General features: G+C 34.5%; 2 protein-coding genes across 2 annotated transcripts; one reads left to right on the top strand and one right to left on the bottom strand.

The window, feature by feature from the left end:
• Window positions 1–4,103: 4,103 nt before the first annotated feature.
• LOC143622741 (BTB/POZ domain-containing protein SR1IP1-like) lies at window positions 4,104–10,199 on the bottom strand. Its single transcript, XM_077093803.1, has 5 exons — window positions 9,511–10,199; window positions 9,347–9,416; window positions 8,711–9,259; window positions 8,002–8,526; window positions 4,104–4,726 (listed from the first exon to the last, which is right to left on the bottom strand). The coding sequence occupies exons 1-5, from the start codon at window positions 9,567–9,569 to the stop codon at window positions 4,223–4,225; spliced, it is 1,707 nt and encodes a 568-aa protein (XP_076949918.1). The 5' UTR covers window positions 9,570–10,199; the 3' UTR covers window positions 4,104–4,222.
• A 2,534-nt stretch (window positions 10,200–12,733) lies between these two features.
• LOC143622740 (casein kinase II subunit alpha-2) lies at window positions 12,734–16,506 on the top strand. Its single transcript, XM_077093802.1, has 10 exons — window positions 12,734–12,915; window positions 14,590–14,719; window positions 14,797–14,991; window positions 15,111–15,268; window positions 15,363–15,453; window positions 15,530–15,595; window positions 15,672–15,754; window positions 15,826–15,889; window positions 15,970–16,038; window positions 16,132–16,506. Exons 1-10 carry the CDS (start codon window positions 12,830–12,832, stop codon window positions 16,189–16,191), a joined length of 1,002 nt encoding a protein of 333 aa, XP_076949917.1. The 5' UTR covers window positions 12,734–12,829; the 3' UTR covers window positions 16,192–16,506.
• The last annotated feature ends 5,464 nt before the right edge of the window (window positions 16,507–21,970 follow it).

Below are 21,970 nucleotides of genomic sequence, written 5' to 3'. Positions count from 1 at the left end.
ATTTCAGTATATAAATGTAACCAATTTCCATTCATTTTATATACAACCAAATCAAACCACCTTACTTAACATTTTTTCAACCACATATTTTTTCTATTTAAATAGCTCTCTTAAACTATTCACATTCATCTAATATTGAAAAGAGGAAGCTATACATGGTATTCTACTGATCACTTTGATGGATTGGGAGATATAGAAATGAGAAGATTTTAAAAGAAATGTATTAAAGTTAACTGTTTTAATTAGTATATAATTAATATCCACGTATGTTTGATGTTTTGAAACTCAGACTGTACCGACCGGTTGGACCGGAGATAAACAAATATAGTGATTAAGAGATTCTGTTGGCCTCGGCCCTCTAGTGCTTTCCTGACTTGAAAACCTTTTAAATCTTCTAAATTATTTTGAACAAAAGTCATACAAATCAACTGCACATTAATTAGTAGTTAATGCTACTTTATCATATTTTAATTAATTAATTAAATGTTGTATTTATATATAGTTAAAATAAAATAAAGGGAATCTCAATTTCTTTTTGTTGTGGGAGATATAAAGCCACCCACTCCAGTCTCAGATGTTTGCTTTCTATCTTCATCTTCACTCTATAAAAAAGGTCAAACTTTTAACCTTCAAAAATCCAAATAATTACCCTTTTCAAATTCAGATTCAGTTTTAAGTTCATCGTGGACTGTGTGTATCTAAAGTCTAAGACAAATTCGGAGAACAAAAAGATCGATCACATGGAGAAACTGGTTCTAACATATGATATAGAATGCATGAAGATGGTCATGTTACAACATGAAGAAACATTCAAACAACAGGTGATTTTTAAGGTTTTTGGGTGTGACAACATTAATCATCTAACTTTTATATAATTGATATAATTGATTTTGATTTTGATTTTCTTCTTATTACTATTATATTAAGGTGTATGAACTTCATAGACTATATCAAATCCAAAAAATGATGATGAAGAACATGCAAAGAAACATGCAAAACAACAACTACAGTACTTTTAACAACCTTCGAAAACAAGATCTTGTCGTCGATGAAAATGGTAGCCCAGAGATCATAGACGAGAGTGAAATCGAGCTCACATTGGGTCCCACTCGTAGGAAGAACAAAACAACGTTAACAGCTGAGTTGAACTCGGATTCTATAGCGAGTTTATCATCGTCTTCTACTGATTCGAGTCATAAAAGTCGAGTTACGATAGAGAATTCAAGAGTTTTGAGAGTAGAAGAACCGATGCGACAAGTGGAACGATCGGTTAATGAGCCATCATGGCTTCGTCGAGTCCTAATTTGATAAACGAACTATGATATGACTCGTTAAATTAGTAGAAGAATACATTTTTTAACGTATTAAAACTTGGAGCGCACCATAAGGCTGGTTTAGCCCTATCAAGTGAAATAGAGCTTACCAGCCTTGTTTTCAAGTCTTGACACTAAGAGTCTAAGATAAATGTGTGCAAGTATTTGTCTTTAAAATGAACCGAAACTTAGATCCTAGCTAGTTATTATTGTTTGTTTGTGTATGTTTTTTCTAGTTGTTGAGTTTAATTTGTTTCTTCGGTATTGTTATTATTAGTGTTACTATGTATTATAATCTATAACCTGTGTATATGAAGGGTATGATTTGTTTATGATTAGTTAAAACAAATTATAATCATTTAAACAGGTTACATCACACCACAAGATCCAAGGCCAAACAATTTACCGGATCTATACCATTTAACTTGCTGGTCAACCCATATTGCCACGTGGAATTCATGTTACTTCTTTAGTTTATAGGATGCTTGACCATAGAGTTTAGACCATAGTTGTGGGTGGCGTCCCAACCGCATCATTAACATAGTGTCAAACCATTTCGGGGGCGAGCGCCAAGGAGGATCGATGTTAGCCCCTTCTTCGTTAGCAGCGGAAGCAAAGAGAGATGAGGTCCATCAAGTTTTCACCAATATATCAGATGCACCTAAACTTCATTTTTATGAGGTAGTGATGCGACAACCATTTTTTTTTATTTTTTAATTAAATCACTACACATATTTTTTAGAACATTCTAGTGGACCTGGAATCACAGACCTCTAAGCATTTACCGAAACAATATTTTGACGAACCTACACCCTCATGGACCGGACCTAACCTCTCGTCCGCTTCAGACTTCAGTCACGGTTTCTTCGTTTATTCATCGGGTCCATGAAAAAGGACTTTCATCTTACAAACGTGGGGCCTTAATTTCTTAAGTTTCAATGCACCTAAACACCAACTAGGAAACGGTAATGATAGTTTGTATGTTAACATAGAAATATATCATCACCATTATTACAAATCAGGTGGTAGTGTTTATGATATATGGCCACTATATGATGGTATATATGAGGTGGACCCTCACTCAACTCATTTTCTACCTTAAAAGCTTCTTTATATGTTCATTTTCTGCTTTCTTGTTTTATGATTATTTTTAAAACGTTAAGTGTTCTGAAAGTAACCACCGAAAGATATTATTAAACAAGTTTAATTCTTTTGGAATGTGACTTATCCGTTAACTATCGACAAACAATGTCTCTGTAAGTGATTTTTGGTCGTCACTTTTCAAGTAGTGTGGTTCTAGATGTTGAATATTAAAATATACAAAAATAAGATGTTATATGATAAACTATTAAATTGTATATATATCAATATAAACCGATCACTTTTAATCTCAAGTTCGAAACCTGACTAAAGAGGGTTTTCTCACGGTGGTTGGTTTCCTTCTTGATGGTGTACCTAAATGAATCGGGTCTAAAGCGTCAAAATAAGTATAAACGGTTGGCATCCCGTCTCAGAAATACTCACTCGGGTAATTGGGGTAGTTCCGGATGTTGTTAAAAGAACTTTTTATCTCATTATAATTATAATTAGAATAAAACTTCAATTGAATAAACTGAAGAAAAATAATCGTAAACTTTGATAGTAAGAGAAAGGGGGCCAATGTGATTCATTAAAGTATATAAATCCTGTATCAAACCTAATCCTTTCCCAATTTGTCAATATTCCACCGAACATCATAAATGGTTATTATGGCAACAATTATTAAAATTTTGAATCATTTTACATGTGTGTTTTGGATTTTTCAATTGCATCTAACAAACATAACCTTAACAGTATATATAAAGGACGGCTAGAAAAATCTGCAAATAGTTTTAAATAAATAGTTTGGACATCAAGTCATCAACTACCTTTTGAGCTTGCTATAAATGTACGAATGCTTTAATTATAAAGCTGTGTTTTATCTATTAAATGAGCTCAAGAGTTCAAATCCCGCACGCTACAAGTATAAATGGTTTATAAGAATATTTAGGATTATGTTAGTTTGTGTTCAAAAAAGGGAGGGAAACATAAAACATTTAACATTACAAGTACAACTTTAATTTCTTTAAAAATGTAAGTGTAATATATGTCACACATAGACACCCGACACACTATCAAATAAATTACTTAAAATAATCTTTTTACTATACACACGTCATTCTCAATCTAACTCTACATTGTTTTCCAAACGACGTTTGAAGGGTAGAACATCAAATCATAGTCCCGTACTTTTTAAACGGGTCATTTGAAAAGAAGGTCGCGTTTTTGAATAAAGTGTAGCTTAGAAATAGCATGCCCCATTACTATTTTTTTTTTCAGAAAAGCTAATCACTGACCGTATTTCTATAAATTTTATCTATTAGGATATGACATCCATAAGCATAGAGGGTTTCATTTTCTTTAGGATTTGGTATTTGACTTTAAGGTGTTATCTAGTGGTGTATGAACAAATTAGAGACGGCTTGTTTTTATTCGTGTCAAGAGTCAAAACTTAACAAAATAATACTATTAAAATTAAATAAATTTTAATATAAAGGCTAGAGATAGGTCAGTGTCACATGGCGTACTTAATGAGATATTAAATACATACACATCAATAAATAAATGAGAATGAGATACTTGACACTACTTAGATTTTTATTTATAGTTAACTGTTTCACACATAGGAGTCCTAGGTGGCGATTATTTAGTCGATAATGTTGTTTTAAGAATGTTTACACCACTTATATATAGCCTTCTCTTCTAACTACTTATGCTTCATTTTTAATCAAGTAAATAGTAATCAATGTTTACTAGATGCAAAACTGAGATGCTTATAACTAGTAATTATACAATATTAACATATATGAAACACATAAAAAATCAGCATATCAAGATACCGAATGCCTTCGGTCTTTTGCGGGTTTATTTCTGCCTCTTGTAGTTGAAGCCGAAAACCCATCGGCTTGAAGAAACGGTGTCATTTTCCCAAGCCTCTTCGTCATCGACCTTATCAATGAAGTTTTAGGTGGCAAAGGTGGTTTAGCAGCGGTGGTGGTGGTTCCAGTCCCATTGTTGACCCGTGGTTCGTTGACAGCTGACCTCTCGATCTCTTTCAAGCGTGTTTTCATCTTAATTATCTCAAATTTGAGCTCTTTGTTTTCCTTTCTTAAACTCGAGATCTCATCCGATGCTGTGTTTTGAGATTTGAGATTAACCGGACTGCTGTCCGTTTCCTTTAACCATTGCTGTTGATAGAAAAGAACTTGAACCATTGTTTGAACCGGAAGCCTTTCGTTTTGGGCTGCATGGGAACGGGCTTCATGCGATAGCTTTTGACAGTTCATTAAGCTGCACACTTTCTTTCGGTCCATGTCACTTATAGCTGGATGAGCCTGAAAGATTCCATTATAGGATTTGATCAATATGCAAGTCTAGATTCAATATTATAGATGAAATTTAGCCTGATTCAATGCATCACACTCATATTTCATTTTTTTGCAAATCACATTTATATTAACAAAATACCCTTAAAGAATGTGAGAATTAGGGGTGACAACTTCAACTCATTTACTAAAAAATGGGTCGATTCGAGTGATGTTTCATCTCTAACGAGATAACTAACACAAGTATATTGTTAAGATATAATACATATAATTCTTTACTCGCATAATTAAAAAAATCAAATTCTTCTTGTAATTATACCTCTTTAAATCATATTTAACACACAAATATAAAAGGAGTGAATGAAATCGAAATAATCGTCCAGAATAAACCAACCTAGAACCGATGATTTGGTTTGATGTTCAAAAACCGAGTTTTCGGTTTTGCATGCATCAAAAACTGAAAATACCAAACTGAACCATAAAACCCCAACTACCTTCATAAACGAACCTAATACGTAAAAACCAAATAGAAAAAAACTTCTTTTGCTATGAACTTATGAATCATAATTTATATGTTTAATGTTAAGTAACTATAAAAAAAACTAATTAATCGTATAGCACGATATTTTTTGGCCCGAATGTGCAATAATCAATTAATCATTAATTAAAAGAAAATTTAGGCCAAAGTCTCACACATAAGTTCATTATTTTGGGCCCAAATCTTCAAGCCCGAGTAGCAAAACCAAACATAACATATTGTGAAAATCGAAAACAAAAAAAAAAAACGAAATCAACAGTTTTCAAAAAACAAATGTTCGGTTTTTAGTTTAGTTTGAGACCAAAATTGACCCATGTACGCTCCTACAAATATATTACAGAAGCATATTGAAAAAGTGGGAAAGGTGTTCTTGATTGTCTCTTTTGCTCAAATCCTACAATCATATATTCTCATTATCTTGATGTCATATATGTTAGCCTAGATGGATCAAACAATCTATCAAACGAACTTATCAAACAAACGAACACGAGATATTGGGGTGACAACCCTCGACTCTTTTCATATATCAAACGAACTTAACAAACGAACTTCACGAACTTATCAAACGTATATGGAGACGAGACTCATTGACTCTCTCCCAACTCACTCTCAACTCTCTTTCAACAAAACTAATAAACTAGACCCTATTTATAAACCTATTAAACTTGCCCTCCAAGACATACCTTTCATAAACATATTATAATTCAAATACCTAAATTAAAACATAATTAAATAAACCTTTAACTTTACTAATAATTCAAGATTAATCCTTCATTCATCCCCTTAATCTTGAGTTGTTCATCTCTTTTGTACCACCAAGGTCTTGAATTCCTAATAACGCTCTTAGCTCTTCAATTTTAATCATTGGTTCATCTTTACCCTTTCTTTTCAGTTGTTTGTAATAAACTTGTTTAACAAGTTCTTCACATTCATCGTTCAAACCATCCACATGGTCTCACACACCACTTTATTCTCCACGCTCTTCTTTTTCACTTTTCTTTTCTTTATTTGCTCATCAAAACTTGCAGATGGGCTATTCATTCCTTCTTTATCAGACCCCACTGGACCTTCCATTCTGGAAATTCTTCTCAACCTTTCATTCGGTTCTGACTTTCCATCAACAAATGCTCGATTGTTAACTTTCACACACAATTCTAAATCTGCAGACTTATTAGATGCATCATTCCTTTCATTCAGCACATATCATTCTTCTCATCATCATCAGCAGCAAATTTCTTGCTTTCTTTCTGCTCACTTATCTTATCAATTTTCTCATCTTCAAGGTTGTTTGAGTCATAAAAACATACCTTAAGATTTTCCATCTTCTCTTCTTATTCTTCTGAAGAAATTCTTTCTTTTCCTTCACTCTCTAAAACAGCTTGCAAAGCTTCTTCTATCTCTGCAACTTCCCGAGCTTCATTATTACGTGCCTGTTCTTCTTGAACAATAGCATCCAATCTTTTCTTCTCAACGATCTTATCCAATCTTTCTTTCTCAGCGGCTTCTTGAGCTGCTTTTTCGTCTTCTTCCTTTCGTACATAATCAAATCCGAGAAATCGAATCTTCAAAACACGCCATGCTTCCTTAGCATTCATGAGCATGCCAACTTGTACCAAGATGTCGTCCGGTAGGGTTTGACATATGAACCCTAACGCTGTATACATCTTCCTTTCATCTACAGCTACACCGACTGTAGGTTCAATAACATCCCAAAAACCATATTCTTTCATAAACCCCTCCATTGTGGTCGACCATGCTTTGTAGTTCGATTTCGTTAATACTGGAAGTCTCCCAAACACCATCTTGTCTTTCCTCTCTTTACTTTTGTTTAGTTGGAATTGATTCCCGATCCCGAAACCAATCTCCAATTAAAAAACAAACACACAAACTTTTCTCTGACAACTCTTCTCTCACAATCGTGTTCTTCATGTGTAACGAGTCTTCGTCACCTAACAACTTGATTTAGTTAATATGAGGTGATGTCGGCAAAAACTCACGAACAAAGAACAAAACCTTTACTTCTTTACTTCGGCTTGATCGAACACAAACATTTACTGCTCTGACAAATTTTGATGTGAATTTCAAATTAATTTCCAACTCCTTTAAATCCCCACTTTTGATCAGACAAAAGATGGTGACGTGAGTAATATATTACAACCATTATTTTATTGTTGAACGATAATAACATCAATATGTTGGCAGTAGCTTTCCACGTAAGAAAAGAGAATAAGAAATCAAACACAAATAATATGATTTCCTCTTCCTCTTGCAAACAGCTAACGGCAAACACCAATCTTCTAAGTCCAAGAACCGCGAGCCTCCGCTCTGATACCAATTGTTGGCACAGATGGATCAAACAATCTATCAAATGAACTTATCAAATAAACGAACACGAGATATTGGGGTGGCAACCCTCGACTCTTTTCATATATCAAACGAACTTCACGAACTTATTAAACGTATATGGAGATAAGACTCATTGACTCTCTCCCAACTCTCTCTCTACTTTCTTTCAACAAAACTAATAAACTAGACCCTATTTATAAACCTATTAAACTTGCTCTTCAAGACATATCTTTCATAAACCTATTATAATTCAAATACTTAAATTAAAACATAATTAAATAAACCTTTAACTTTACTAATAATTCAAGATTAATCCTTCAATATAAACTAACACCCATAGAATGAAAATGTTCAATCATATACCAACAAATAACAAATCAACTACAAAAAGAGAGCTTACCTTCAAGTAAATATCAACAGCTCTATACATTCCATCCTCCGTCACACGATCTTCAACCGGAATACATTCAGCAAAACTTGTAAATTTTGAAACCGACACGTTCCTATCACAAGCTATTCTAGCAATAAACGTCTCCATTAGCTTCCTGACCTTCTCATTATCATTTTGTAACGGTGAAACATAGTTTATATCATCCAAACCCGTAGAACTATGTTCAAAATAGTTTAACATGATTTGTTGCACTGTATCAACATCAAAGAACGTATCGCCATCAAAGCAAAATGAAGGAATTAATATTTCATCTAAAACCGCTTGCCCAAGTTGCAAGCCCATTCTTTTCTCTAATTCTAATCTGCATGCAACCGTTGTGTCAAGATATTTGGCGGCCCGAAGCAACATTGAAAGAAAGCTTATTGACATTGCGTTTTTTTCTCTTGGTAAAAGGCCAACTATCGTTTCTAAAACGACCCGTTTCTCGTGTTTTTGTTTTGGGTCAAGATTTTTCTTGGATTTTCCAAAGATCTCCTGTTTGTTCAATAAAGATATTTACAATATTAGATGCTAGGTACATGTATTAAAAATGAATCATTTAGAAAATAAGAATTATGGTTCGGTTACACACTTGTCATATCGGTTACACATTGAACCGATTAACACCCCAAAAAAATGACCCGACCCGTACATTTTGCAAGTGAGCAAGGAATCTTACCAAACTTCTAAAACATTTTTGGGCATAAAGCACTAAAACCGGACCAAGCGAAAATTGTTTAAATCCCTTTGAAACGAGTGCAAGAAGAACCCGTTCGAAGATATCAACTCTAAGAACAATCAGCTCTTCAGCCCACCAGTCAACAATAGAATCATGACTTCTATCAGTCACCATAGACGCAATAATATCCACACATCGATCAATCAGTTTCACTCTTTCGGAAACCGGTAACAGATTCCCAGAAGATTGCAGAATAGAAGCAACACAAGATAAGTTTGTAAGACCCGTATCGCTTAAATAGGCTTCAGTAACTGATACCAGGTTTCCAGTTTCATATTCTTCTGTCATTTCAAGATACTCTGCCACACATCTTGCCGTTGCAATGTTTTCAGTAGATAATTTAATATTTTCTTCGTAACAAAACTTTGCAGCAAGTTCAAATCCTTCGGTGCCTCCTGGGATATCAGGGATATTGATTACCCAAATATCGGTGTTTTCAGTGTCTAATAGTAGTTTCTTTATATAACCACACTTTGAAACCAAAGGAAACTGCACCCGACAGTTCAAAATATGAGATAACAATTTGAGATATTATATCAATATATGAGTTATAACAAGAGTTTAGAATAAGTGTACCGTGTGCACCGGAAAAGAAACATCATTTACACAAACTGTAACATCACTTGGGGTTTCTTGGGAGAAAATCCTGCAGATTTTGGGAAAGAAATGAACTTTATTATGTTTTCAAAATTCTCGTTAATAAGTTCGGTAAATTAAGATTAACAAGAATGAAAACAAACCAATCATTAATCCTCTTCATGAAATCAGAATCAAGCTCCTTTTTGGTAGCATTTACCATGATGATATGATAATTTGGCAATCTCAATTTTCAATCTTAATTCTTAACCATGCCCAACATGTGATAAAAACGATAATCCTACCCGAATGTGGTTCTGTTGAATTCCGGATCATGCTGGTTAGTGAAGTTCTTGAATAAAAACAAGCAGGCTATTTTATAAAATATTGTATACCAATATGTAGGGATAAAATTTAAAAGAGTCTTATCTCAAGGAGTTTATGAGGCTAGGATTGTGTTATAGGTGAGTGTACATGTTAGCTCAGTGAGGCATTTTATTTTTATCAACACTTGGTGCTCATCTTTTTACATGCATGGTAATATAAACACGCGCGCTTGCAAACAAATGATTGAACTGTGAATCAAACATGCGGGAAAACATCGATCCAGAATTGTGGATGAGTGATCATCTTTGTTGGTGAATGGTGATGATTCTTGGCCAGGCTAATGAGTTAAAAAATGGTTAGTTGAGAGGATTGGAATGTAGTGAAAAGATGATGGGGATATTTGGTCCCGGTTTCTGGCGGTACTGATCAAGGCAATTCTATAAGATTTTATTCCAAACGGTTAACATTTTACTTGAGAAATTAAAAGAAAAACATATTCTTTTTCAACAAAAGTAGTACTATAAAAAACATATCGGGCCTAGTTAAACATATCCCCTTCAAAGAGTCAGTAGTCAATTGATATGCAAAATCAACTAATGAAAATAGAATCAAATCCGATTTTCAAAATATATTGATGAACTCACAATTCCTAAAGGTCAAATAAACCGTTGCGTTATTGCATGCATTTGTTATTGCTATTTTGATATAAAGTGTATGAGAATTGTTCCATTTACTAGTTTTTGTTGCTATGACAATGCATAATTTTTCTCGCTATTAAATATGACGAAAGATGAAGTAATCATAAATCATGTGTTGTTCGTTACTGATCACATAACAAACTAACACAAAATAATAATAATAATAATAATAATAATAATAATAATAATAATAATTATTATTATTATTATTATTATTATATATTTATACATTCTTCTGCTACCTCATTTCTGCTACCTCCATCTTTCGCACTTGTGCCTTCTTGATGGCCCAACAATCTGTTCCATATAGCATTGCAGGTCTAACTACAACCCTATAAAATTTTCCCTTTAGTATGCAGCAATGGCTCTTGCAAAATTTGAAACATTTATCAGCAGTTGCAATACCTACTGGTAGTTGGTCGCGGCGTCATGGCAGTTCTATATATGCCACCATGATGTTTAACAAAATAAGTGGTGGTGATGGTTGGCCAACATGCATTGTTATATGTATAGTCACTTCACTTGTTTTCCCCAATTTGAAGGTTTGTAATGCTATCATCCTCATACTCTCCACACTTATAGTTCTTGTAATGTTATCAATCATGAGACTACTTTCTCATACTTTCTCATGGTCGGTTAATATCGTTAACTTTCGTAAATCCGTTAACCTTCGTAAGTTAGTTTAACTAACCTTGTTAAATAAAAGTAACCCCGATGTGGATTGTTGCTTGTTGTTTTTTATAACGTTGTTGTTGCCACATGTGGGATAGTTTCGGTTCGATCTTGATGAAGTGCTTAGGACGGACACGGGGAGGGTGGGCGACAAGTGGGTAGATAGGTGCTTCGCATCGCCCGGTGCTTTCTGGGGATCGCCATGGCTTTTGTCTATCTTTTTGAAGACACCCATCTTGGCATGCCTTGGCCTTGGCCGTTGGTGAGGTGGACAATATTGGTGGTACAATGGGCCAGATGTTACATTAACACGAAAAACATACTAGTTCTACGGCTCAACTTGCTCATGCCTTCTCGTCTTATTATGTCCAAGAGCCAAAAATGAGCTCAATGAAGGCCAAAATCCATAGTAGGGTTTCTTTCTCTCCAATTTTCCACCATCATACATTTAATATATATTCTAACGGTCTATAACATAGCTTGGAACATCATAACCATGCTTGAAACTAGCATGTTTCGGCTTTGAAACTTCATATTTGAACATAGAACACCATAACCAAACCCAATTTCAACTTGAACAAGGTAAAAGAAATAAAAAAAAACAATTTGAACAATTAACCAAAGTTAACCGAAACCGGCCCATAACCAACAAGACCCGATTCATTGTTGATGATAAGGGTGTTCACGGTCTGGTTTTGACGGTTTTTGGCCAAACTGTAACTAAACCGTTAGTAACGGTTTTTGATCATTCAAAACCGAAACCGAACCATTGAAAATTGAAACCGAACCGTTACTAACGTTTTGGTTCCGGTTTGGTTTTACGGTTTGAACATTTTGACTTTTATACCAGTTGTAAACATTTAAATAAGTATTGTGTTATTTTGCTTTACCATTCCTGCTTTAAAAATTTTCGTTGTAGTTTTAGTGCGATCTTCAACACAAATGAACCTTAATAACCAAGAGTCCAAGTGATAAGCCGTTTACAACTGGTTATAGCTAGTTTAGGTATTTAGAACCAACAAATAAATATTAACATTCTGTATTATCTTTCTATTTCTAAATTTGGGGAGGACAAGCATGCACTACTTTTGTAATTGGAAAAATTAATTACTAATAGAAATTAATATATGTTTTAACAAGTGCAATAAGACGATGAGCTGCTGTATATTATAACCCAGTTATATTGAATATATAATTGCATGAAGACTAGTATATATAATATATAAAATAATAATAAATTAAAGGTCCGGTCCAGTTTTATACGGGCGGTTTTTGGCATAAACTGCAAACCAAACCGTTAACTACGATTTGAAAATTTTAAAAACGACCGACTGACAAAAACTAGAATTGAAAACCGATCATGAAACCAAACCAATAACCGATTTAGGCGGTTTCACGGTTTTAAACCAAACCGTGAACACTTTTCAAACTGACCGACCGAAAACTAGAATTAAATACCGATCATGAAACTAAATCGATAACTGATTTAGGTTGTTTCACGGTTTCACCCACGGATTGGGCTTTATTGGGTGGAATAGATAGATGGTGCGATTTGGTGGTGGCAGCAAAGCAAGCACATGAGATGACATGAATGACCAATGACTCGCCACACCTTTTCATCCTTTCCTTGATACCTCACTCTCACCTCCTTTTCCTCTTTCTCCTCCTCCTCTCGCCGCCGACAACCCACCGTGCTCTCCGTTCTACACCCGTCGACTTCTCCGTCGTCTCTTTCCAACAGATCGCTGATTACGGGCTCATCAACGCCTCAACGCCCCTAACAATTATGTCCAAATCTCGAGTCTACGCTGACGTCAACGTTGTTCGCCCCAGGGAGTATTGGGATTACGAAGCCCTTACTGTTCAGTGGGGGTAACTTTCTTTTCTTTTCTTAACCTAAACCCTAGATTTCTTTTTATTATTTCAATTCGGTATCATTGTGTGCTTCTAATTGGATTAATTTGGTTTTCAATTTGTTTAATTTGATACTAGGGTTCGAGATTTGGTTATTCTTTTGTTTGTTTTGTGTTACCTGATCCTTTAGGTACCATTTATGGTATAGTTAGTTATAGCATACCGTCATACTCAGAAATGCCAGGAAAGAATAGTTCCCTGACATATTGTTGATGCATTTGAACTATGCTGTTAGTGCAGAAAAATATCGGATATCGGTAATTTTAATATCATGCAGAAATTTTATATATATATATAGCTATTTAATACTAACAGTCAGTATACTATCTTACCATTAACAAATTAAACTTTTGCAACTTCCAAAACACTAACAATCGTAGCAAGTAGGAACAGATTAAGCCTCAAAACACTATAAATTGATGATAAAGATTTAAAACACTGTTATGGGGAATATCGGTCAAACATCAGTCCAGTATCGGTCAACATCGCCAATGTTATGGGTACCAATATTTTATCAAGGGACCGATATATCACCGATATTTTATCAAGGGTCAGATAGTTAACTTCTGTAAGCAAGGTAATGAGTACATATCTTTACATTCATTGGATCCTCAGCATGATCTTAAGACATCTAGTTTGGTACCCAATCTTTGTTTTTCACACCTTACTAGCCACCCAGCATGATCTTATAACTTCATGCTGTAAAACTGTGGTCTTCAGAGTTTCTAAACAAAAGGCTCAATAAACACCCGTCTAGCTGAAAGCCTGAAACTGAATGAGTTATTTGAGTATGCACTAGAATAGTTCTTAAAGCTAAACAATTAAATTTGTAGAAGTTAGCAGTTACTTGAATTCGAAAATAGATTCATTATTTTCCTTTAATCAGACAGAATGTTTTAAACTAAGTGCGCTTGGACGGATCTAGCCCGAACATGGAGCCTCTTGTGTTCCAGCACTTGTCAAACATGCTTTAAGCTGCAGTGTAGTATATTATTTGGAACAACGGTTCTTTTTTAATTTTAATTGAGGCGTTTGTTAACTAGTCTAGTAAGATATCTTAAATGCTAATTGATTGTAAGTGTTTGATATATAAGGACGATTAGATCTATATTGCATAACTATTTTTTTAGTCTAATAATATGAAAATGTCAGTAAGCTCCCAAAATAATAAGTTTTGTTATGGAAAAAGGTAATTCAGCAACGAATGGCAATTAATGATGTGCATATAAATAAACTTTTTCATATGATAAAAGAGGTCACATTTTTCTGGTTGTGTGCTCCTAGAAAATGGGAAAGAATCCCAGGATGCTATTCCAGTGCATATTTCATACACAATCTTGTGTGCAGCTTCTTTATCTTTTATTTAGTAAAATAAGTTGTACTGAGTATGTTTATGTGGCCCAGTATCTGTTCAGCACCTCTAATACTTTGTGCCTGCAAGCCTGAGTACATAATCATTTAAGTTTGTCATCTGTAAAGTAGTGTAAGTGGAAGGGTACTTCCCTCTTAGGTCTGAACTTGCATCTGTAATTTGAGTTTCTGGGTTTTGCTACTTTATGCAGTGTCATTTTTAATTTTTTTTTTATGTTCAATCCATGCAAGCTTAGTCTCAGCTTTTTTAATGGTTTTCAGTGATCAGGATGACTATGAAGTTGTTAGAAAAGTTGGAAGGGGAAAATACAGTGAAGTTTTTGAAGGAATAAATGTGAACACTAATGAGAAGTGTGTAATCAAGATTCTCAAGCCTGTGAAGAAAAAGAAAGTAAGTTTTTATTTTACAAATTACTGTGTTTCAAATTCCAATTAATATGATTGGTTCTTCCAATGCTTTATTTGTAGATCAAAAGAGAGATAAAAATCCTCCAGAATCTTTGTGGAGGCCCGAATGTCATAAAACTGTTGGATATAGTGAGGGACCAGCACTCTAAAACTCCAAGCTTGATATTTGAGTATGTTAACAGCACAGACTTTAAGGTCTTGTATCCAACATTGACAGACTATGATATACGTTATTACATCTATGAGCTTCTCAAGGTAAATATTTTCTTCTCTCTTTTATAAATTTCAGAGTAAGATTATACTTGTCTAGTGATTTTATTTATATAGTGCTATACTGCTATTGCACCTTTATTTCTGATATGTATATCCTATAGGCTTTGGATTATTGTCACTCGCAAGGAATAATGCACAGAGATGTTAAGCCTCACAATGTGATGATTGATCATGAGTTGAGAAAACTCAGGCTCATAGATTGGGGCCTTGCTGAATTTTACCATCCTGGAAAAGAGTACAATGTTCGTGTAGCTTCAAGGTATTATCATCATTTTAGAAATTGAATGTTTTCACACATTCAATCTGGTTCTCTACTTTATATTAATATTTATTTTGTTTTCATTACATAATAGATACTTCAAAGGGCCTGAGCTTCTAGTTGATCTGCAAGACTATGACTATTCTTTAGACATGTGGAGCCTTGGTTGCATGTTCGCTGGAATGGTGAGATAATTATGGTATTTATTACATATAAATGATATTAAGTTCTTGCTTGTAACTGTATTAATGTTTAATGCAGATATTTCGTAAGGAACCTTTCTTTTATGGCCATGATAACCAGGATCAGCTTGTCAAAATTGCAAGGGTAATGCTATATATGAAATAAATTATAGTCAAGATATTAGGTAGGCTTGTTTAATGTACTAAAATTGTGACTGCAGGTGCTTGGGACCGATGAGTTAAATGCATATTTGAACAAATATCAGTTAGAGCTTGAACCTCAACTTGAAGCTCTTGTTGGAAGGTAATTCTTCAAGAAGAATTATGTATTAAATCCAATTTTTAATTCATAACTAATAAATGGTTTGTGTGCAGGCATAGCAGGAAACCATGGTCCAAATTTATGAACGCAGATAATCAGCATTTAGTATCTCCAGAGGTAATTGAATTATGTATTGTATTCATGTAAAAGATTAGTTTGATGATAACTTGTTCTAACTGTATGTGATTATTAACCAGGCCATTGACTTTCTGGATAAACTTCTTCGCTATGATCACCAGGATAGGCTCACAGCAAAAGAAGCAATGGTAATTAATTTTTTATAGTAGTATTATACTAGACAGCTGATTTTACTTGCATTGGTTACTTAATAAGTATTATTGGCCAATGTTTTTGCATAGGCACACCCTTATTTCATGCAAGTGAGGGCTGCAGAAAACAGCAGGATGCGGACACAGTAATTGGGCACAGACAAATGTTATTGGGCGACTTTGATACACTCGTTTGTGTTTAGATGGCCCTATAAATAATAAGACTCGTATTGTGTCTTCGATTTGAATTTCCCTCCCTGGTTACAACTTTCATACTGTTATGTTGGTCAAATTGCTTCTATTAGCTGTCTACTATGTTTATGTTCAAATAAAGTATAAAGAGTCTTGAGCATATCAGGTTATTATTTTACTTCAGTCACTCTATTAAAGACGCGAGTATTTATCATGTATGTTTTAGCATTTGAAAACTTGCTTTGTTTTTCTTAGTAACTTGACTATTATTTACATTGTTTGTTGGTTTGACAATTCCTTTCCATTCCTTTTCTTTCTTCTCTTTAATGATACTCGGGAATAGAGGTGGACAACAAAACCGGTTCCTGGAACCGGTTCGGCGGAACCGAACCGGAACCGAACCGGTTCCTACCCGTTTTTCGTAGGAACCGGTTCGGTTCCGTTTCAACCCGACGATCCGGGACCGGTTTGACATGTTTGGAGGTGGACCGGGTAGGAACCGGAACCGAACCGGAACCGGTTCTGGAACCGGTTCGGAACCGGTTATAGCCGTTGGAGTGGTTCTAGCCGTTGGGAAACGGTTTTATGGCCGTTTTTTGACCGTTGGGGTCAAAAATGGCCGTTTTTTGGCTCCCCAAACACCCCACTACTAGTATAAATAGGTATTTAGTGTAATGGGTTCATCACAACACTCAAAACGCAAACCCGAACGCAAAAAAATACAAAAAAACCGTATTACAACGTTCTGAGTTCTCTAATCTCTTGTTTTCTCTTCTTCTATATTCATATTTGTTGTTATGGCTGCCTCACAATCATCGGTTGGTCAAGGTTCCACCGCCGGACCAAGTTTCTTTCGTATTGTACCTCATAATCGTAATCAAGAGATTTGGTGCAATTGGGATTTGGTTGAATTGAGTGACCATTCATTGAAGGCTCGATGCAAGTTTTGTGGGATTTATTTAAACCCACTTTCGAATTCAAATTTGAAGAAACACATCGAAAGACCGTATTGCAGGGCGTTGAAACAGAACGTCGAGTCGCAACAAACGCAAATGGATAGTGAAGGCGGAATATTTACATACCAAATTGATCGAGTTCAAGATCGTATGGCGAAGTTTGTGATTCAAGAAGCTTTGTCGTTTAGCCACTTCGACAACCCTCGCTTAACCGCCATGATTCGAGATACGCTTCAACCACAATACACTCACGTAAGTCGTCATACTCTTAAACGTTATTGTTTAAAATTGTGGAAGAAGGCCAAAGAGGTACTAATTGCATATTTTGAAAATATAAATACGGGAATAAACTTAACTACTGATGTTTGGTCGGCTCCACATGGTCTACCCGAATCTTATCTTTGTGTCACCGCTCATTGGGTAGACCCGTCATCGTGGGAAATGATGAAACGCACCATTGCTTTCGAACTCTTTGAGTATCCACATACGGGAGATAATTTGTTTGAAATTTTAGATTATGTTATAAAAACTTATAAACTAGAAAATAAAATATTTTCAATTGCATTTGATAACGCGTCGAATAATACATCGGCGGTTGATAAATTAAAATTAAAATATACGCCGATTTGCAATGGTGTATTTTTTCACTCAAGGTGTGTTGCACATATCATTAATTTAATCGTGCAAGACGGACTTGCTTCGGATGAGGTTACATCGGTTATAAACGATTTTAGAGTAATGCTACATGAAGTTTTTAAGAAAAGTAAAAAAAGACAAATGGATTATAGAAAATTTTGTAAAGATACGGGAAGAAAAGCTTTGGGAGCTAATTGGGATGTACCTCATCGATGGAATTCCACTTGCATAATGTTTCAAAGTGCTTTGAAACAAAGAGACACTTTACAAATGTTTCATTCTAGTCTTGCTGAGAATGATTTGGCAATCCCCTTTTCAAATGAGAAATGGGAAATTATCAATGACTTATCGACTTTTCTTGAAGTTTTTAAAACATCAACTACGAAACTATCGGGAACGTATTATCCGACAAGTCCCTTGGTTCTTTCGGAGTTATTTTTAATCGTTAACAATCTTAAAGAATTTGAAAATAAAAGTCCAATGTTTTCAAACATCATATTACCAATGAAGTTTAAATTAAAAAAATACTTTATTGAATTGCCACCGATTTTTACTTGCGCCGCCGCTTTAAACCCAATGTTAAATGTTACGGGGGTTGAATGTGTGATAGACGAAATTTTTTCAGCCTTAGATATGCATGAAGTTGACCCAAACTTTTCAACAGAGGCACAAAATGATTTTAACTTGAATTTTAAATTTATGTATGACTTTTATATAAATAAATATGGGTCAAACATACACATGCCTACGCCGGGGGGGTCTTCATCAAGTTCAAGTGCTCCTAGAGTACGAGACCCCATGATTAGCCTTATGAACACCGTTCGCAACGTAACGGCTAAAAAACAAAGGGGTAACACCCCTTCAAGCGAACTAGGAAGGTATAGTGCATATGATTTCTCTACCGGTTTATCCGAAGAGGAATATGGCACTTTTGATGTTTTGGCTTGGTGGAAGGTAAAGGAAACCGAGTTTCCGATTCTTGCCACCATGGCCCGTGATTTACTAACCGCCCAAGCTTCTACGGTAGCTTCGGAATCTGCTTTTTCTCTTAGTGGCAGGGTAATATCGGTGAGAAGAACAAGACTGAATTCGGAGTCGGTGGAGATGTGCATTTGCTTGAAGGATCACTTGGACTCAATCGATCGTGTTCAACACGTAACCACTCTGGAAGACGAAACACCACTTGATGTTCGAGTGCACGACGAACAAGAAGGCGTTTCTACAAGTAATTCTGATGAATAAGTCGCCACTCAATAATTACGACGAACAAGAAGGCTTTTATAGAAATAATATGTCACAACTTTATATTTATAAGTTTAATGTTTTGTTAGTTTGTTTTTGAATATTTTAAAACATGTAACCTTTTTTTTTGAACTTCTTAAAGTAAATAAAATGAATTTTATGTTAATTGTTTTTTTTATTTAACATGTTATACAAATACGAATCGTATAACACCGCTCTTGATTATAATTCAGCATTTGACTTGCGTAAGCCAAAAGACTATACATAGCAAACTCAACAAATGTAACACGATACAGATTTAAGTTCACCATTACACGATACACGATACAGACTAATCAATTCAAACACGCTGACACTCATAGCATTAAGTTCAATATGTTGTTTACCATTGCTCTGTGGGTGAACAACAAAAGTAGCATGAGCCTCTTCAGAAATAAGAAGAACACAAATCATCACCTACACAAGCAGCGGAAACGAAAAACGAAAAAAAAAATAATATTTTACACTGTAACCGGTTGGAACCGGTTACAGTGTAAGAACCGGTTTAGGAACCGGTCAGAACCGGTTCAACCGGTTCGGTTCCCTAACCGGTTCCGGGTCCGAGGGTTGGGGAACCGGTTCGGTTCCCTAACCGGTTCGACCATGGAACCGGTTTAAACAGTGATGTTGACTAATGGAACCGGTTCTGAACCGGTTCCGGTTCCTTTGACCAACCCGATTTGATCACCTATACTCGGGAACACAGCGTAAATGATATACAGAAGTATACAGTTTATTTTAAAGTTAAGAGTGATGTTCAAGCAGTTACTTTCAGAAAAGAAATCACAAGATTATTTAAAACAAAACGTAAGCATTAAACATGAAAGAAAGGCAAGTAGCAAACACATATTTCTAAATCCCCAAATCTTATTATGTATTAATTTTTTTGGTTACACTATTTACTATGTCTTAGTATTAAAAGTTTATCTAAGGGAGAAATTACTTTAAAAAAATTTACATGTTTCACAATTCTAACTTTCAGATGTTTCAATTCTCATGATCAGTCACAAACAATTTAAGATCACTTTCTTGAACTGTGAATCACAAATTGCACATACATTAGCAGGCCGTTAAGCGCATGCCACTCCTGACTCTAGATAAGTTGATATGTGAGTTTAATCATCAAAATGTTCGAATTCGAAAATGAATATAGTCTTCCAACATTCTTAATTTTACTGGTTAGAATATACGTTATTCACTATATATAAAATTACATGCGGAATTCTCCCATTTTTATGTGCTTAATCTAGATATTAGTCAAATAAACTTTTAGACTAAGTTCTGGCAACTTGCAATGTCAGAATCATAAAATTATTAGTCAAAGAGGTTAAATACAATCAATAGCAATTAGCAAGTATAAACCAACAATACGCCTAAAATTATCACCACTATGCAAACTCAATTTGTTCTAACATAAAAAATCAACACATAGTTATATTTTGTTAAGTGATCAAGTGGATAAAATATATATATCATAGTATATTGTAATATCATTAGCATAATTAGACGATACGATTTGATTAAGTTTCCTTCATAACTATTTTTAGTGTATTCATATAAATAGTTGATTAATAGTCTACAATATCTTACTAGATTTTCAATATTCACTATGATAAACCGTGAGGTTTTTGCATGAGTTGCATCTTTCATTTCCCCCTCCATCTAATCCCTATCCACGACACTAAATCATGGTTGGTTGTTGGCCTTCTTCCCCCTTAGTTCTTCTTATGTGACAATTTTCTCTCTCTCTCTCTCTCTCTCTCTCTCATATCCCACCTCACCCCGAAGAGATTGTGCCCATACATATATATTAGGTTTTATTTTTTTTCTTATCTTGTGGTTGTGGAGTTACATTCATAGCTCATGTCACCATGCATCTGTTGTGTTGCTTTCATTGTAGCTCTCAGTGTTGCAATCGTAGCTTCTACCGCCATAACTCTACTGGCGTGCCTTATGCCACCATAGTTATGGCCATAAATTTTTCGCCACCGTTTTTCGTTTTGGAGTTTATTACGTTTTCATTTCTATGGTTTTTTCATGATTGCTTCTGTATCTTCATTATTTTTCATTCCAATCTAAACATGAGTATTAAATAGGATATATAAATTAGGGTTTATTGTATCGTCACAGTAACTAAGTGATATAGTTTAATTACGTTTTATATGTAAACTATCTTTGTTCTCAAATAAAATAGTTTTACAATGTGTTACAAGGCTTTTACAATTTTATATCATCCACTTACACAAAACACAATGAATCTAGTCACACATGTTCGTAGTACCATGAAATTCATAATACAACGAAAGAAACAATAAGCACAAGCACATGGTTTTATTTTAAATAAGATGGAGGAACAAACCAAAGTGGGGTAATGGACATTTCATATTCTTGTCCTCCTTGGATCTTCAAAGATTTAGTGAAACAACACTAAAAATTTCCATTTTACTGCGTTAATCATAAAAGACGATATAAATTTTGTTTGTTTTCTTTAACTAACCAGGGCTACACGATTCACTAACAATTTTTTGTTTTAAAATATGATGTTTTATAAGCTTCCTAGTATGTTGATGCCTCGTCCTTTTTTTAATTTGCATATCAATATAAATTTTGTTTAAAACCGAGTTGATAATGTACAAGTGATTCAAGCACAAACATATACATCATCATAACTAACCCACAATTCACCATTTCCCCCGTGAAATGAAGCCGCTTATCCTTTTTTCTTTTCTAATTAAAAACGTTATAAAGTGAATATTTTGTTGTATAGATATTCGACATTAAAATTTTCATTTTTCATTTATAAACAATCTTTAATCATTAATGGCCATTAGCCTTTTTCAAAAAGGATTCATAACCCATACCAA

Source organism: Bidens hawaiensis, unplaced genomic scaffold (genome assembly GCF_021521415.1).
Source record: "Bidens hawaiensis isolate Kalapana, Puna unplaced genomic scaffold, B.hawaiensis_p1.1 tig00003241_1, whole genome shotgun sequence".
NCBI classification, from domain to species: Eukaryota; Viridiplantae; Streptophyta; class Magnoliopsida; order Asterales; family Asteraceae; genus Bidens; species Bidens hawaiensis.
This window is presented reverse-complemented; position numbering and strand designations above follow the sequence as displayed.

Excerpts from the sequence above, each read along its gene's own strand:
- LOC143622741 (XM_077093803.1), bottom strand. The coding sequence starts at position 9,569 with ATGGTAAATGCTACCAAAAAGGAGCTTGATTCTGATTTCATGAAGAGG. Across the intron at positions 9,260-9,346 it reads TTTCTTTTCCGGTGCACACG|TTTCCTTTGGTTTCAAAGTG; the intron begins GTACACTTATTC and ends TGTCGGGTGCAG. Across the intron at positions 4,727-8,001 it reads CTGTTGATATTTACTTGAAG|GCTCATCCAGCTATAAGTGA; the intron begins GTAAGCTCTCTT and ends GGAATCTTTCAG.
- LOC143622740 (XM_077093802.1), top strand. The coding sequence starts at position 12,830 with ATGTCCAAATCTCGAGTCTACGCTGACGTCAACGTTGTTCGCCCCAGG. Across the intron at positions 15,454-15,529 it reads GTTGCATGTTCGCTGGAATG|ATATTTCGTAAGGAACCTTT; the intron begins GTGAGATAATTA and ends TGTTTAATGCAG. Across the intron at positions 15,755-15,825 it reads CTTGAAGCTCTTGTTGGAAG|GCATAGCAGGAAACCATGGT; the intron begins GTAATTCTTCAA and ends GTTTGTGTGCAG.